At 46.0% G+C, this 16,995-nt stretch overlaps 2 protein-coding genes and 1 long non-coding RNA gene across 7 annotated transcripts in view; 1 reads left to right on the top strand and 2 right to left on the bottom strand.

Moving 5' to 3' along the window:
• TM9SF4 (transmembrane 9 superfamily member 4) overlaps window positions 1-8,234 on the bottom strand; it is a 53,841-nt gene extending 45,607 nt beyond the window's left edge. Inside the window, exon 1 of one of the 2 annotated variants that reach the window (XM_058685214.1) lies at window positions 8,080-8,234. In XM_058685214.1, the coding sequence (XP_058541197.1) occupies window positions 8,080-8,094 (15 nt within the window). In that variant the 5' untranslated portion in view covers window positions 8,095-8,234. Of the gene's footprint in view, window positions 1-6,725; window positions 6,882-8,079 lie in introns of those variants that run through there. The other variant, XM_058685213.1, reaches the window with a different exon arrangement.
• Window positions 7,315-13,220, top strand: LOC131485609 (uncharacterized). Of its 4 annotated transcripts, none has more exons than XR_009248935.1 (3): window positions 7,315-7,435; window positions 8,739-8,864; window positions 13,182-13,220. It is a non-coding gene; the product is annotated as an uncharacterized LOC131485609 (long non-coding RNA). The 4 variants fall into 4 exon arrangements; XR_009248937.1 differs by lacking the exon at window positions 7,315-7,435 and adding an exon at window positions 8,192-8,272; XR_009248938.1 differs by lacking the exon at window positions 7,315-7,435 and adding an exon at window positions 8,431-8,506.
• Window positions 13,113-16,995, bottom strand: part of HCK (HCK proto-oncogene, Src family tyrosine kinase) — a 42,075-nt gene continuing 38,192 nt past the window's right edge. Inside the window, exon 13 of the mRNA XM_058685224.1 lies at window positions 13,113-13,636. Coding sequence (XP_058541207.1) covers window positions 13,437-13,636 — 200 coding nt within the window. The 3' untranslated portion in view covers window positions 13,113-13,436. The remainder of the gene's footprint in view (window positions 13,637-16,995) is intronic.

Below are 16,995 nucleotides of genomic sequence, written 5' to 3'. Positions count from 1 at the left end.
AGCCCGACGTGGGGCTCGAACCCACAGACAGTGAGATTGTGACCTGAGCCGAAGTCGGACACTTAACCGACTGAGCCACCCAGGCGCCCCATCCTGTAACTTTTAATTATCATCATAGCAACTTCCGTGTGTGGTTCACTATGAAAAGCTAATTAAGTAGTTAGCAAATGTCTGTTCAGAGCCAAGAAAGGAGTGGGAGGGAGTCCTAACATGTGAACCAGCCCATTCAACATTATTTTGCTTTACTCGGTTTCCAAGTCACGAGGCAGCAAAGGTAGCGCGTCAAGAAACAAGGCGATAGCAATCTAGAAGCCCTTCATGGTGTAATCTAACACGCCATCACTGGCAAAGATATGGGTGACCTGGAAAGTTATAAAGCTCAAGAGACCCAAGAATCAAGGTCTTGCCCTCCCTACCTATTTTATTCTTGGGGGGCTGGGCAGGCAGAAAAATCTCTCCCAAGAGCCCAATGAAGAACTGGTAGGACTAAAAAGTACCCCTTTCCTCCTAAAATTTGCTCCACCCAGTTTGAAAGGTGTGAACAATTAACTTCTTCCAAGGAAAATAGGAAGTTTCTTCCCCCCTACGAACTAAAAATTAGGGGGCGCCTGGGTGGCTCAGTCAGTTAGGCGGCCGACTTCAGCTCGGGTCATGATCTCGCGGTCCGTGAGTTCGAGGCCCGCGTCGGGCTCTGTGCTGACAGCTCACAGCCTGGAGCCTGTTTCAGATTCTGTGTCTCCCTCTCTCTGACCCTCCCCCATTCATGCTCTGTCTCTCTCTGTCTCAAAAATAAATAAACGTTAAAAAAAAATTAAAAATTAGTTCATTCACTCATACTTCTCTGTAGCCATAAGTTAACATTCTCTCTTCTGGAGCCCTCTGCCTTGCAGTCTTCTTTCCCATAAATAGCATCATCCCAGTGATCGAGTCTGGCCTGTCTGAACAGCTTTTCTGGTTCTTATTCCACACCTCTCCTGCTGCAAAAGCAGCACCTTCCTGAACTGTAAGCTAGAGTCTTTCATTTCCTTCTCAAAGATACAGTCACCATTTTAAGATCAGGTAGTAACTGCTCCCCAGATTAAGAAAAAAATAAAGAAAAAGAAAACGGCTTTGGGGCACAGTTTGCCAACAATGAACTGAAATCAATTACCCAATCAGTTAAAGCTCCCTAAGAATTCAACCACACATGCAAGATGGCTAATGACAGCTTAGGACCACTTACCAAGCAGCCCCCATGGAGCTAAAGAACTAATAGAGGAAAAAGAAAAAGGGAGGAGGGAGAACCAAATTAGCCACAGGAGGCTCTGAAAATGTAGCCTTTATTTCAGAGCTCATAGATACAGAGTTGCTGTTGAGCAGATACATAAAAGACTCAAAGCTGTTCTTTGGGAGTTGGGAAAACCCACAGCCAGCTGTGCAAGAGTCCAAGTGAAAATAATAACTACCCTCACCAAGCAACAGACAACCAGGCCTAAACCTTCAGGCCATAAAGTGCAGAAATAAAACACAAGAAATGCACTCACCTTCCCTCTCCCCTTTGGGCATTTATAAAAGAACGCTCAGTTAGTTGAACCAACAGGCTTAAATGGTTCCCCTCTGGAAGACTTCAAACCTTGGAACTGAAAAATTACAGAGAGCTCTTTTTGTGCTAGGCACTCTCATCTCATATTCTATTTAATCATTACATCAATCCTTTGAGGACAGTATCATTCTCGTTTTAAAAATCAGGAAACTGGGGGCACTGGGGTGGCTCAGTCGGTTAAGCATCCGACTTTGGCTCAGGTCATGATCTCACAGTTCGTGGGTTTGAGCCCCACACCGGGCTCAGCGCTGACAGCTCAGAGCCTGGAGCCTGCTTTGGATTCTGTGTTTCCCTCTCTCTCTACCCCTACCCCTGCTCGTGCTCGCTCTCTCTCTCTCTCTCTCAAAAATAAACGTTAAAAAAAATTTTTTTTTTTTAAATCAGGAAACTGATTCAATATGGGATGATATCAAGTTCTGAAGATGGATGGTGATGAGTGTTGCACAACAATGTGAATGTAACTGATGCCACTGAACTGTGTACTTTAAAAAAATTACAATGATAGGATCTCCTGAGCCCCTCATCCCCTCACATCCCCTCATCGGGTTCTCTGCTGTCAGTGCAAAGCCTGCTTCAGATCCTCTGTCCCCTTCTTTCTCTGCCCCTCTCCTGCTTGTTCTCTCTCAAAAAATAAACATTAAAAATTTTTTTTTAAAGTTACAATGATAAATGTGTACATACATGTGTATATATATGTATTTTTTTTAAACACACACACAAAGATTTTAAAAATGGCAATTGAAGTTTAAAAAACAGCTTGCCCAAAGTTATGAAATCAATCACAGTGTCAGATTCTAGCCCAGGTCCTTAGACCAAGGCTTAGTTTCTTCACCTGTAAAATGGACTTTTGTAAGGATTATATGGAATAGTGGATGGGCATATGGTTTATCAACTGAAATGTATCATGTGAGTAGAAATTTTTCTCTTAAAGTCAGGTCACATAGGTGGTTACTACAAACCTTTGATAGCTTTTGAATCAGAATGTCAGAGTAGGACACACCTTATAAAGAGGCCAACTTATTCGGGGGTTGCAAATTTAAACACTTAGTGGGACCATGCACGTGACCTAAACGGTGAGGCTGCTCAAGAGTAACACAGGAGGGCACCGAGGATTGGTGAGCTGGGCCCCATATGGGGAACGCCCTTGACAGGGAATCTGGGCCCAAATTCTCAAGACAAAATGAAAACCTAGAAGCTTTTAAATGTGAAATCTCCCAATTATGAAATGTTTTGGCAACCAACTCAAAAAATTTTAAGCCTGTGCCAGTCAAAACAAAACAAAACAAATTAAAAAAAACCCCACCCCAAATCAAGTCCACGTGAAGATGTGGCCCATGGACTGCGAAATTTATAGCATCTAACGTACCACGAGTAGAAAGTAAGGCCCGAAGATGTTAAGTGACTTGCCAGGGCACCCACACTCCCTTCTAAACCGGCTTAAGAATTCAGTTCCAACTTATGATTTGATTTTGTTTTTTAAGAACTGTTAGTAGCACTAAGCATATCCTCTGAATACAAAACCTCAGGATTTCAAACCGTGGGAGGCCTGTCAGTTTAATGCTCAGGCATAGGTGAGAAATCATGTTAGGAAGGCAGAGAAGGAAGCAATGAGGAGGACGGAGATGGAACTGAGAAGTCCTGGGCGTCCCCAACAGTGCCCCATTTGGGAAACACTAGTGTCAGCAAATGGTTCAGGGATCAAAGCAGGTTGGGGGGTGGTAGGTGGCTATCATTCGTCCGTGGCCAGATGGCCCTGCTCATCCTGGGTCCTTCCCACCTTCCTGCCAGTGCCCAGAGATCAAAACTCAACCTTCTCCAGCATTCTGTGACCTGTTTCTTTAATGCCAAGATCAAAGGAGAACTTTTGTCCAAGTTGTAAAAAAGAAACCAAGAGGCAACTTAATGTTGTCTCAGTCTCCTCTGTACTTCCTGAGAGGATTAAGGTGCTCCTTTAAAGGGACTCCTCAGAGAAACACATCGGAACCAGGGCCTGGGGTCGGCACCTTAACTCCAAGGACACAGCGGCTCCTGTGGAATCCAATCCATACCAGGTAGGGGAACTGGAGAGATCAAAGAGGCAGCACACCCAGTAGACAGCAGCTGGGAAAGACTACAGACACTATGATCATGGGGGGGAAAAAAACACTTAAATTTGAGTATTCTGAAGTACAGAATTTTCAACCTGAAATTTTGAAACCATTAAGTCCAAACTTTGATCTCATGTATGACATTTGTGGAAACAAACCAAAAAAACGCCGAAGTGACTTGCCTCAGGCCACAGAGTGGATCGGTGTCAGTGCTGGGACTAAGCCCAGACTGCTGACTCGGGCTCCAGGGCTCTGTTCTCAATGAGCAGATACCAAGCCACACGCGAGGCCCGGACAAAACAGCAACTTTCCCACACATGGGACTGCTGGCAGAGTCCAGGCCTCCTGCACTCCAGCCCTCTACCATCCAGATTTAGCCATTAAAAACAGTTCGTGTGCTTCTGACTGGAACTGCTGGGATGGGGGTAGTTGGCTACACTGCCTCCACCTGTTCAAATGAAGCTTGTGGTCATTCGGCCCATTCCCCTGCTTCTGGACTGGATCAAACCCAAATAACTTCAAAACACTGTGAACTGACCTAGCAATTCCACTCCTAGGTGTACACCCAAAAAACTGAAAATATGTGTTTGCACAAAAACACACACATGCACATAAATGTTCACTGCCACGTTCTTCACAACAGCCAAAAGTCCCAGCGTCCATCAACAGATGAAAGGATAAACAAAATGTGGTCTATCCACACAGTGAAACATTATTCAGCCACAAAAAGGAATGAGATATTGATACATGCTACAACATGGATGATCTTTGAAAACATTATACTAGGTTAAAAAAAAAAAAAAAAAAAAGCGCCACATATTCTATGACTCCAGTTACAAGAATTGTCCAGAGTAGGCAAATCTTATACAGATAAAAAGTAGGTTAGTGGTTGACAGGCACAGAGGAGAGTGGGAAGTAACTACTAAAGCATTTCTTTTTGGGGTGATGAAATGTTCTAGAAGTCAATGGTAGTGAGGATTGCACAAGTTTGTGAATATATGGAAAACCACTAAACTGCCACTTCAAAAGGGTGAATTTAATGGTATATGAATTATATCCAATAAAGACAGGAAAACGATAAAATCCAGATCGTATGAACCATGATACACGTGAGAGAAGTACAGTTTTATTCTCCAACTGGAGGTCTCCACACTCCTGAGGTGCCTACAAATGTACTCAGTGGACATTTTCCAAATGCCACCAAAATATTTCCCAAAACATATTTCATATGCTCAGTAATTCCAGCAAGAATGAGATACGGGCCTGCCTCTCACCCAAGACCCAGGTAGAACAACTCAGTATCCTGTTACTTTATAAAGTCATCTAAATCCAGGGTACGAGGAAAGCAGGAAACTGACAGAACTTCCATTTACATCAGCCATCCACTGCTATGGTGGGAGAAGTCTTGCCCTGCAGCTTTAGGAAACACCCACTGTGCAAACACAGACCTGAGAGGTGGCAGCCCAACTCCTGAGGAAGAAGAGCCATTCACCAAGAAAAGGGAGGGAGGGAAAATTCCATAAAACATCTCTAGCAACTTGCACCCATAACCCTAACTTTCAAAACAAAAGGACAAACCCAAAACCCAGCCTGTTCCCATGGTCAATGAATCCACTAGCTTGGTTCCTCTTTAGTTGTATGACTTACCACAGAAACCCATATACCCCCAGAGCACATCCACGCACCTCCATCCCCACTGGTTGTGAAACATTAATTATACAAGGGTGTGGGGACTGTTCTGACTTCCGTGTAATAAACGCTTGACACAGACCAAACTCAAGTCTATCTGTGACCCCACTCTGCCCTGTTACGCACGTCCCTCTGTAATACACTTGCTTCCACTCATTTTCACTATTGCGTCAAACATGAAGTTTCTCATGGGCACCCTTTAAACTGGCCTCTGTGAGTCACTGTATACATTACAACTTCAGCTTAAAATCAGTTACTCTATACACCATGAAAGCACAGGACGATACTCCCAAGTGATGTGACAAACACCAAATCACTGACCGTGCTTTTCACCGAACTTAGAATAAAATCCCAACTCCTTTTCATGGTTTCCCTGCAGGCTGAAAACAAGCCGGCTCCCCAAATGGAATGTTCTGGAGGGGTGGGAAAGGGAAGCACCCTAATAGAACAGTCTATTTCAAAATGCAGCCCACAGACTACAAACTGTAGACTACAATCCACTGCAATGATAGGCGTGCTTCTAGAAACACAGCTGCTCTTGCCTCTCCAGTTTCATTTTGCATCATTCTCTCCCACCCCCACCCCTCACCATGCTTCAGCCCCTCCAGCCTTCTGTGTTCCTCAAATATACCAAGCTCTTTCCCACGCTGGTCCTTTATGCTTGCCATTTTCTTTGCCTGGAACATTCTTTGCATTATGCCGGTTCCTTCTTGTCAGTCAGGTCTCAACTCACATCACCTCTGAAAAGACTTCTCTGACCATTTACTCCAAAGTGGTTGCATCACCCCATCGCCCTTAAACACTATCACTTTACCTTGCTGTCTCCACAGCATTTATCACAATCTGACCTTATGTCATTCATCTACCTGTTCACTCGTTCACTGCCTGTCTCCTCTCCTCGGACTAGAAAAGCTCCGCAAGGGTGGGGGATCTTGACCCTCGAATTCACAACTACATCCCTAGTTCCTGCCACAGAGCAGGCACTCATACATTTATTAAGTCAATGTGTGCCAGAAATACGTATTGCTAACTTATTACCTCTTTAAAAACCTCTGAACAGGGCAGGAACTTCCCCAGTGCAATGTGATAAATGCCACTTTATTGAACTTTTCCCCTCCGGCAAAGGAGGGTGTGACTTTTTCTGTTACATTCTTACACCATTCTTGTTTTGAACATAGTCCAGAGAAAAATCAGTTTCAACACACCACTTGTGGTTTAAACTTAAGTCTGAAACCATAGAAATCAAGCAAGGCTATGAAATCTTTTACCTGACCTCTGAGGTTCTAAATAAGGAATCCCTCATTAAACAAAAAGGATGTTACCAATTGGTTAACAGGAGGGAAACTCATTGTCAGCCATTAACATACCACTGTTTGGAGAAAACCAACACCAAAGAATTTACACAAGAATCTTGTCTGTCTTTCTTTCTTTCTTTCTTTTTTTTTTTTTTTTTTTTTTTTTTTGCTGAAGTTAAATGTCAGCTCCTTTTTTTCTGTCTTCCTTTGCATTTACTCTCAGGATGAAATTATCTGCTGAGGAAGCAACATACAGGAAGACCTAGAAAATCGCTCTGGATGAAGTGACTTCAATTCTGGTTCTGGTCTCTTGACAAGGAGAATGTGAGCTGAGCTTCTGGAAGGAAGGTCAGTCTTTCATAGATCTACTTCCCGGGTTCTGTACTAGGAGCCAATAATGTTCTGACCCACATTCCAGGCACAGCTCTTTTACCTGCACTCTTATCCACACACAGGCTTCATCCTAACAAGCTCCATTCTAATGGACCCTCCACCTAAAGAGCTGTGTGGCCCTGCAGGGGCACCCAAGAGGGAGGCAGCAGACAAGGCTGGTAAGGTGTTTTTCACAACGCAGTTCACAGATCACCTGCATCATAATCACTGGAGTGCTTCTAAAAGTGCAGATTCCTGGGCATCACCTAGACCTACTGAATTACAACTTTGGGAGTGGGGCTCAGGAAACTACATTTTTAACATGCCTCCCCCACGCACACCCCGAGTCTTATGTACAGTGAAGTTTGAGAACCAATGGGATAAAAGCTCCCCAGAAGAGAGGCAGACAGGTGATTTAGAGACCAGGCAAAGGTTTAGGGAAGGGTCTGGAGACAGAAGATGGGGGGGGGGGGGGGGGGGGGACAGTGTAAGGGCATGCTCCGGGGTAGCGACAGTCAAGACCTGTGCGCGGTGGGAACAGTTGAAGGTGGAGGTGAGGACAGGGCTCCGGAAAGGATCTGAGACGGGGTTTGGGCTGGGAGGCTGGTCAGAGGTGAGGTCGCATCCGCGAACCGGTCAGGACAGAGGGGAGGCGGAAGGCGGAGGGACCAAAGTCTGGACGTGAGGGGAGGAGCAAGGGTGGAAATAATAGGGGGCTCTTCAGAGGGGTCGGGGCTGGGAAGTGAAAATTAGAAAAAAAGGGGGTCACAGGAGGTGGAGACCAAAGCAGGAATAGGAACCCGGCTGAGACGGTAACCGAGACCTTCCCTCCTACCGAGTGCCTCCCCCAAAACTCTGGGCCCTGACAAGCCTGAGTGTGGGGCCAGGGTCGGGGAGAGGGAGTTTGGGAGAGACAAGCCCAGTCAGGGACGTCCCTCAGGACTGAGCTAGGGGTCCCGGAGGTGGCTCGGGCCAGGCATGGGGCGCTGGAAGGTCCTGGGAGCCCCCGGAGGACCCCGCTCCAGCTCTGGCTCCCGGAGTCTCCTTCACTCACCATCGCCGCCGCCATCTTGGATCCACGTGTCGCCGTAATGACGTCAGCGGAAGTGGTGTTTCCCTGGTTACGGAGTTTAACTCCGTGGGGTGCTGCCTGGCTTCAATCTCTCCTGTAGTCGTGTTCAGCAGAGGGGCGAGAAGACTTAACTCCTGATCGGCAGCCTGGTCTGGGCAGGGAGGTCGCTGATTAGGTGACGAAAGGATGGTGTAACTATGGGGGCCATATTAACTCCTGGCAGAGACTGCTCCTCTTCTTCTTCCCCACTGTATTGTGGGTAATGGGGGTGTGCGTAAACGCGCTTGTTCTCTGGACGCCATCTTTACTATTGGCAGGAAGACCCGTTGCCAGGGTTACCTGAGGCCCTGATTTAATGAGTGGGATGGGTACCAGGGCTCCAATAGCAGTCCAACTACGAGAATAATTTGTAATTAAGTATATGATTATTTGCTTGACTATTTTATATCCTCTCTAATAGATTGTGATTCCTATGAGGGTTGGATCCGCTCTTTTATTTAACCTTGTACTACCTTATTCTCATTGGCAAAATAGGTAGGGATTATAATAATAGGCTTATGATGAGGATCTAATGATATAATGTTATATGGTAGGTATTCAATAAACAATTGTCTTTTTACATTTATTTTATAATCCTTCAGGTAGATAGTAGGTGCCCAATACAATACACTACTTATTAAACGATGAAAAGCAGCATATTTCATGGAGGAAGACATCTTTGAATATGGAGTTCACCATGGCTTGGTTAGCTAAGAGTGTGACTGGAGGTAAGTTACTCAATCTTGCTAAGCCTCAATTTCCAATATCTGGAAAGCGGACTCAAAAGAGTCATGGTATTAAAATTGGGAAAGATCTGCAAGTTCATTTATTCCATGTATTGCTGTAAAGTGGATACAGTACCAGTGTTACCAGAGACTTCTTCAAAAAGTTGTTTAAAAAAAAGAACCATGAGATCATGGACCTGAGCCAAAATCAAGAGTCCAATGCTCAACTGATCGAGCCACCCAAGTACCCCCTTAGAATGGGGCATCTTATCTACGCTTTCCTTTGCCACCTTGCAGGGGAGGAGTGCATGAAGTCTTCCCAAAGCATTGGTGGCACAAAATTTATTTCCATGTTTTTTTTTTCTTTCGCTTTTTTATTTAACAGACTTTTAAAAGAATGTTTATTTATTTTGAGAGAGAGAGAGCGAGAGAGAGAAAGGGAGGGAGGGGGAGAAGCAGAGAAAGAGGGAGAAAGAGAATCCCAAGCAGGCTCTGTGCTGTCAGCATAGAGTCCCCAGTTCGGGGTTTGATCTAACAAACCATGAAAAATCATGACCTGAGCTGAAATCAATAGTTGGACACTTAACCCATTGAGTCACCCAGGCACCCCAGCAGACTTTATTTTTTAACGTTTATTTACTTATTATTTATTTATTTATTTATTTATTTAGAGAAAACATGAAAGGGAGAGGATCAGAGAGAGAGAGAGAGAGGGAAAGAGAGAATTCCCAAGCAGGCTCTGTGCTGTCACTGTGGAGCCTGACATGGGGCTCAAACCCATTAACTGTGAGATCATGATCTGAGCCGAAATCAAGAGTCGGACTCTTAACCGACTGAGTCACCCAGGTGCTCCCAGACTTTATTTTTTAGAGCAGTTGTAAGTTTACAGAAAAATGAGTAGAAAACACAAAATTCTCATATACTCCCTCACCTGGCCTCCAGTTTCCTCTATTCTTTTTTTTTTTTTTTTAATTTTTTTAACCTTTATTTATTTTTTCGAGACAGAGAGAGACAGAGCATGAACGGGGAAGGGTCAGAGAGAGAGGGAGACACAGAATCTGAAACAGGCTCCAGGCTCTGAGCTGTCAGCACAGAGCCCGACGCGGGGCTTGAACTCACAGACCTTGAGATCATGACCTGAGCCAAAGTCGGACGCTCAACCGAATGAGCTACCCAGGCGCCCCCAGTTTCCTCTATTCTTAACATGTTGCCTTAGTATGCTACATGTTACAATTGATGAGCCTATTATTATTTTTATTTTCATTAACTTAATTCTGTAATTTGCATTATAATACACTCTTTGTGCTATGCATTGAGTTTTGACAGATAATGATATGTATCCACCATTAAAAGTATCATACAGAATGGTTTCACTACCCTAAAAATCCCCTATGTTCCTCTTTATTCATCCCTCCTTCTCTGCCAAACCCCCGGCAACCACTGATCTTTTTATTATCTCTGAAGTTTTGCATTTTCCAGAATGGCACAGTTGGACTGCATGGTGTGTAGCCTTTTCAGGTTGGCTTCTTTCACTTGGCTCTGTGCGTGTAGGGTTCTTCCGTGTCTTGATGGCTCGTTCCTTCGGATCACCGAACAATATTCCAATATATGGATATACCACAGTTTGTTCATCTCTTCACCTGTAGAAAGGCATCTTAGTCACTTCCAAATTTTGACAATTGTAAATAAAGCTACTGCAAACATTAGCGTGTAGCTTCCTACGTGGACAAAAGTTCTCAACATGCTTGAGTAAATGTCAAGGGACGCAATTACTGGATTGTATGGCAAGAACATGTGTGGTTTTGTAAGAGGCGACCAAATGTTTTCCAAAGTGACTGCACCATCTTGCATCCCCACCAGCAATGAATGAGAGTTCTTGCTGCTCCAAGTTCTTGCCAGCCTTTGGTATTGTCAGTGGTTGGATTTGGGCCATTCTAAGTAACGTGTGGTGATATCTCATTGTTTCAATTTGTACTTCTCTGACATATGATGTTGAACATCTTCTCGTCTTCTCAGGTGAACATCTTCTCAGGTGGCTTGTTTGCCACCTGCATATCTGTTATTTCTTTTTTAATGTTCATTTATTTTATTTTTGAGAGAGAGCGAGAGCACAAGCCAGGGAGGGGCAGAGAGAGAGAGGGAGACCCAGAATCCAAAACAGGCTGCAGGCTCTGAGCTGTCAGCACGGAGCTGGATGCGGGACTCGAACTCACAAACTGTGAGATCATGATTTGAGCTGAAGTCGGACACTTAACAGACTGAGCATATCTTCTTTTGTGAGGTGTCTGTTCAGGTCTTTGACCGTTTCTTAATTGGGTTGTTTTCTTATTGTTGGCCTTTAAGGATGCTTTGTATATTTTGGATACCGGTCTTTTATCAGACATGTGTTTTGCAAATATTTTCTCCCAGATTGGAGCTTGTCTTTTCATTTTCTTTTTTTTAATTTTTCTTTTAACGTTTTATTTATTTTTGAGACAGAGAGACAGAGCATGAACGGGGGAGGGGCAGAGAGAGAGGGAGAGAATCGGAAGCAGGCTCCAGGCTGAGCCATCAGCCCAGAGCCCGATGCGGGGCTCGAACTCACGGACCGCGAGATCGTGACCTGAGCCGAAGTCAGACGCTTAACCGACTGAGCCACCCAGGCGCCCCATCTTTTCATTTTCTTAACAGTGTCTTTCTCAGAGCAGAGTTTTTAAATTTAATGGAGTCCAGTGTATCAATATTTTCTTTCATGGGCTGTGCTTTGGTGTTGTATATGTCCCCATGTTTTAATCTGTTTTTCCTGTGACCAGATGGATAAATCACAGTATAGGGCAGTTAAACTGAAGGAGCAGGAGGGTAGGAATTGACCCCTGGTCTTGTCCATGTAGCAATAGGCTCCCTCCTATGGATCACCGAACAGCAATCCAATGCACCACAAATCATGAATGCAAATTCCTACTGCAGGAGATGAGCTCCGCTTTCGGATACCCAAAAACATATCCCAAACAAGAAAGCAGGAGAGAAATTCAGTTACCGACTAGCTAAGTTGAAACACTGCTAGATGTGCTTTCCACTGCTTATACCCAGTTCCTCTGTGCTACTTAGGGGTACAGAATCAATTCAGGATAGGGCTCCAGGGGACCCTGGCAGGTGCTGTGAAGTAAATCTTTCAGGGGATGCAATGATATAGAAAGGTGTCATTGGCTCCCCATCTCACTGTCCACCTCTTCCCGTTGTTCCCCTTCCAACGAAAGCTAATGCCAGGCACTTTCAACTGAGACAACGTGCAGGAAGGGCCCATTGATCCTTGTCCTCTCTACTTCCTTCCCACATCTCCCTCCCCTCTACTGAGAACTTCCCACACAGGGAACCAGATACCTCTCAGCAACTACACCTCCAGACTCTGGTATTCCTACGATGGTGGATACTATCTTAACAACCACGATGGCTGCTTGGCCATGGGAAATGCCCCGGCTTCGGACAGCCCTGCAGCCCTAGGGGAGACCCAGACTAACCAGCTCAAGTATCACTGTGGCTTGGCAGCAAAGTCCGGGCTCCAGTCATGAAAAATCATTCCTATCATCTTGGCAAACTCAGCTCTTTGGAGACACAACCCATCCAGCATCCCAGTGCCAATGTGATTAGCAGAATAATGCCCCTCCTCCCTGCCCAAGATGTCCCTGTCTTAATCCCTGGATCCTGTGAAGATGTTGCCTTACATGGCAAAAGGGGCTTTGCTTTGCAGATGTGATTAAGGGTCTTGAAAGGGAAAAGTTAGTCTGGATTCTCCAGGTGGGCCCAATGTACTAACAGGTATCCCTACATGTGAAAGAGGGAGGCAGGAGCCGGTCAAGGAAGGAGATGTGACGACAAGCAGTTTGGAGTGACGAGTGGAAGAAAAGCGCGAGTCAGGGAATGTGTCAGTTTCTAGAAGTCAGAAAAGACGAGGAAATGAATTCTCCCCTAGAGGCTCCAAAAGGCACATAGCCCTGCCAAACCCATTTCAGACTCTGACCTCTGGAGCTGTGAGATAATGAATTTGTGTTTTAAGCCACCAAGTTTGTGGTCATTTGTTGCAGAAGCCGTAGGAAACTAACATAGCCAGCGACTACTTGGGGGGCCAGTTAGAAAAGCTGGAGCATCGGACCCCATTTCTCTTCAGACTGCTGGTCTTTGGAAGGGTCCCTGACCCTTTCTGTCTTGTCATCTAGCAAAAAGGCAAATAGATATTCAGGAACTGGCAGAACAAGACAAGCTGTCAGGAAAGCCTTTAGCATTTGTATCGTTTATTTAAATATTTATTTCATGATTTTTAAAAGTTTCCCGTCCAAACCACAGCTGTAACCGGAATCCAGCTGTCCCAGGCACTAGAAGAAATATCAACTTGGGGTCTCCTGAGGATGGCAGACTGGAGATTGCTAGAGTCAAAAAGAGATTGTCCAGTTCAGCCCACCCACCTGACAGGTGAGGCGCTGTGGCTGGGACGAGGGTGGGTGTCCGGGAGTGGGAAGGACAAGCAGGCACCAGGCAGATGGCGCTGGAACCACCTCTTGGGCGTCAGCTGGGTACTCGGCCCTGCCCGGGCTCCACCCATCATGGCTGTTGGTACTGGCTCTCCGTGGCCGTGTAGAAGTCATCCAGCACGCTCTGGATATATTCGAAGGTGGGCCGCTCCTCAGGGCGGTTCTTCCAGCAGCGTGTCATCATGTTGTAGAGTCCCTCGGGGCAGTTCTCGGGTCGAGGCATCCGGTATCCATGCTCCAGTGCCCGGATCACCTCAGGGTTTGACATCCCTGAGAAGGGGCCATGGAGTGAAAAAGGGAGGGACTGGGACAGGGAATCCTGGGGTGGCAGACACTGTTGCGTCCCCAGGAGCCATCACTTCTTACCTCTCCTGGGAGCTGAGCCCCTCCCACTGGGAAAGCCAGGTACCCCTTCCCCAGCCTCCCCTGCAGGCAGGGCAGGGACATGGCACCCAGTTTTGGCCAATGGGAGCTGAGGGGCATTCTCCCAGGAGACTGAAGGAAAGGTGTTCCTCCCTGATGAGAAAAGAGGCCTTGGAAGATACACCCCTCCGCTTTCCTTCAACACAGACACATGATCCTGCCAGGCTCCTCATCCTGGGGACTAGGAACTCGCCTACTGTTTCCACACTCTTGGTTATTTTGTTACTTCCAGCCTAATGCATCCTAATGGATTTAGGTCCCATAACCGATTGCCTGGTTTTTACTGGTGTACTCTCAAGAAAAAAACAGGCAGCCTGTCTCTATGTCACTCTGTGAGTGGGACCATTTCCTTGTTCAACTGATGTTTATGTGGGGTATCCTTAAATTTTTTTTTTAATGTTTTATTTATTTTTGACAGAGACAGGGCATGAGCGGGGGAGGGGCAGAGAGAGAGGGAGACACAGAATCCGAAGCAGGCTCTAGGCTCTGAGCTGTCAGCACAGAGCCTGATGCGAGGCTCAAACTCATAGACCGCGAGATCATGACCTGAGCCAAAGTCGGACGCTCAACCGACTGAGCCACCCAGGCGCCCCAATGTGGGGTATCCCTAAGAACAATCTTCCACATGTCCATGATCCCCGATTTTATATTACCAGTCTGGAGCACCAAACTCATACATCCAAGGGCTTCTTTGAACATCTTTACTTGGATATTACAAGTCACGTCAAATTTAACAGGGCTAAACCAGAACTCTTGAAGTTCTATCCCTAGACCATCCACCAACATCTACCCAGCTGCTCCACAAAAACCAAGAGGGTCGACCTTGGTTCTCCTCCCTCTCTCTCTCTGTCTCACCTTCCACATCAGCAAGTCACATTTTTCCTTCTTTTGAAATGTAGTATCAACCCATCAACTTGCGTCTGTCTCTACCACCTCTCCCTGTCCCCACTGCTGTGGCTGCTGCCTTCTCCCCAGCCCCCAACCCACTCTCCATGCTGAACCAAAGCATCACTTAAAGATGGAAATCAGATGATGCTACTTCCCTGCTCCAGACTCTCCAATGGCTCCCGTACACTTAGACTAACATCCACAATCCACACCCTTCGCCATGACCATGGGCCCTACCTGATCTGGTCCCTGCCAACCTCATTGTTCGCCATCTGCTCTCATTCCTTGTCTCCAGCTACCAGGCTTCCTTGCTTTTCTTCAGGCACACCTCTGGGCCTAAGAGCTAGCAAAGCAATGCCTTCTCCCTGGAATCTTTTCTCTAGATCCTCACTGAGCTGTCTTTCAAGTCACATATGACCTGCTCTGACAGGTGCTGGGGAGCCCCACGTCACCCTCTCTCACAGGTGCCCCATGTCACTCCCTCACACACGTCCTGCTTCATATTCTCCTCAGCAGTGATCTCCAGCTGAGATGGAGAGCCTAGGATGACACGCTAGCCTGGATGTGCTCCATGGCTAGGATGTGCTCCTTATGAGCAGAGACCTCATCTCTCACTGTATCCTCAGGGCCCAACACATAGTTGGTGTTTGATCAGTAGTGATGAATGAACCAAGTGTCTACATCTTTTATTTCTAATCTTTTCAAAAATGTCTTTTTAATTTATTTTCGAGAGAGTGCAAACGGGGGAGGGGCAGAGAGAGAGGGCCAGAGGATCTGAAGCGGGCTCTGTGCTGACAGCAACAAGCCTGATGTGGAGTTTGAACTCACGAACCGTGAGATCATGACCTGAGCCGAAGTCAGAAGCTCAACCAACTGAGCCACCCAGGTGCCCCCTTTAAACTTTTTTTAAAGACATTTAATTTTTTTTTAATTTTAAAATTAAATTTTTTTTTTTTTTAAAGAATCCCAAGCAGACTGCGCTCTCAGCACAGAGCCCAGTGCAGGGCTCTAACTCACACACCACGGACCATGACCTAAACCAAAATCAAGAGTTGGATGCTTAACTGACTGAGTCACCCAGCTGCCCCTATTTCTAATCTCCATAACCACTTCTGCAAGGTTGATGTCATTGCCTATATTTTTAAAAAGTGAGAACACTGGGGTAGAAGAAGCGAAGTGAATTTCTCAAAGTGTAATCATGGATGGGGCAAGAACATAAACTCAGGGACCCTTTATATCTACCTTTCCCCTTCTCCCCAGTGTTCTGGCTACAGATCCATAAGGACACACCCTGACCAAAAAGGAACAGAAAATGAGATTATTTACTGAGTCTTGGGCAATCTACATGTTGGGTATACCTGTACCTACGTGGTCTGTTCAGCATAGGGTGCTGCCCATAGACATTGGGGATACATTCATCCATTCAACAAATAGTTATTAAGTATCGACTGTGTGCCAAGCACAGAGGTGAGCAGTGCAGATATATTAATGAGGAATATAGACATGTTTTCTGGCTTCATAGAGCTCAGTGTCTGGTGGGGAAAATTAAAAAAAAATTTTAATATTTATTTTTGAGAGAGAGACAGAGCATGAGCGGGGGAGGGACAGAGGGAGGGATACACAGAATCTGAAACAGGCTCCAGGCTCTGAGCTGTCAGCACAGAGCCTGACACCGGTCTTGAACCCACGAACTGTGAGATCATGATGCTCAAAAATAAACATTAAAAAAAAGTGGATGTGTATTTTTTTTTAATTTTTTTTCCACGTTTTTAATTTATTTTTGGGACAGAGAGAGACAGAGCATGAACGGGGGAGGGGCAGAGAGAGAGGGAGACACAGAATCGGAAACAGGCTCCAGGCTCCGAGCCATCAGCCCAGAGCCTGACGCGGGGCTCGAACTCACGGACCGCGAGATCGTGACCTGGCTGAAGTCGGACGCTTAACCGACTGCGCCACCCAGGCGCCCCATGGATGTGTATGGATGTGTATTTTTTTTTAAAGTGTATTTATTTTGAGAGAGAGAGAGTGAGCATGAGCAGGAGAGGGGCAAAGAGAGAGAATCCCAAGCAGGCTCTGCACTGCAGGGCTTGAACTTAAGAACCGTGGATCATAACCTGAGCCAAAACCAAGAGTCAGTTGTTTAACCAACTGAGCCACTCAGGTGCCCCTGGGTGTGTATTTTGGAGTCAAATGGCCAGAATCTTGTGACTGCTTGGATGTAGCAAGGCGTGAGAGAAAAGGAAGGACCAAGGAAGCTCCCAGATTTTCAGCCTAAGAAATTGGGTGGATGGTGGTACATTGAACTGAGATGGGGCAGG

Source organism: Neofelis nebulosa, chromosome 9, assembly GCF_028018385.1.
Source record: "Neofelis nebulosa isolate mNeoNeb1 chromosome 9, mNeoNeb1.pri, whole genome shotgun sequence".
Classification (NCBI taxonomy): domain Eukaryota; kingdom Metazoa; phylum Chordata; class Mammalia; order Carnivora; family Felidae; genus Neofelis; species Neofelis nebulosa.
Note: the sequence above shows the minus strand (reverse complement) of the source record. Positions and strands in the feature narration are given on the sequence as shown.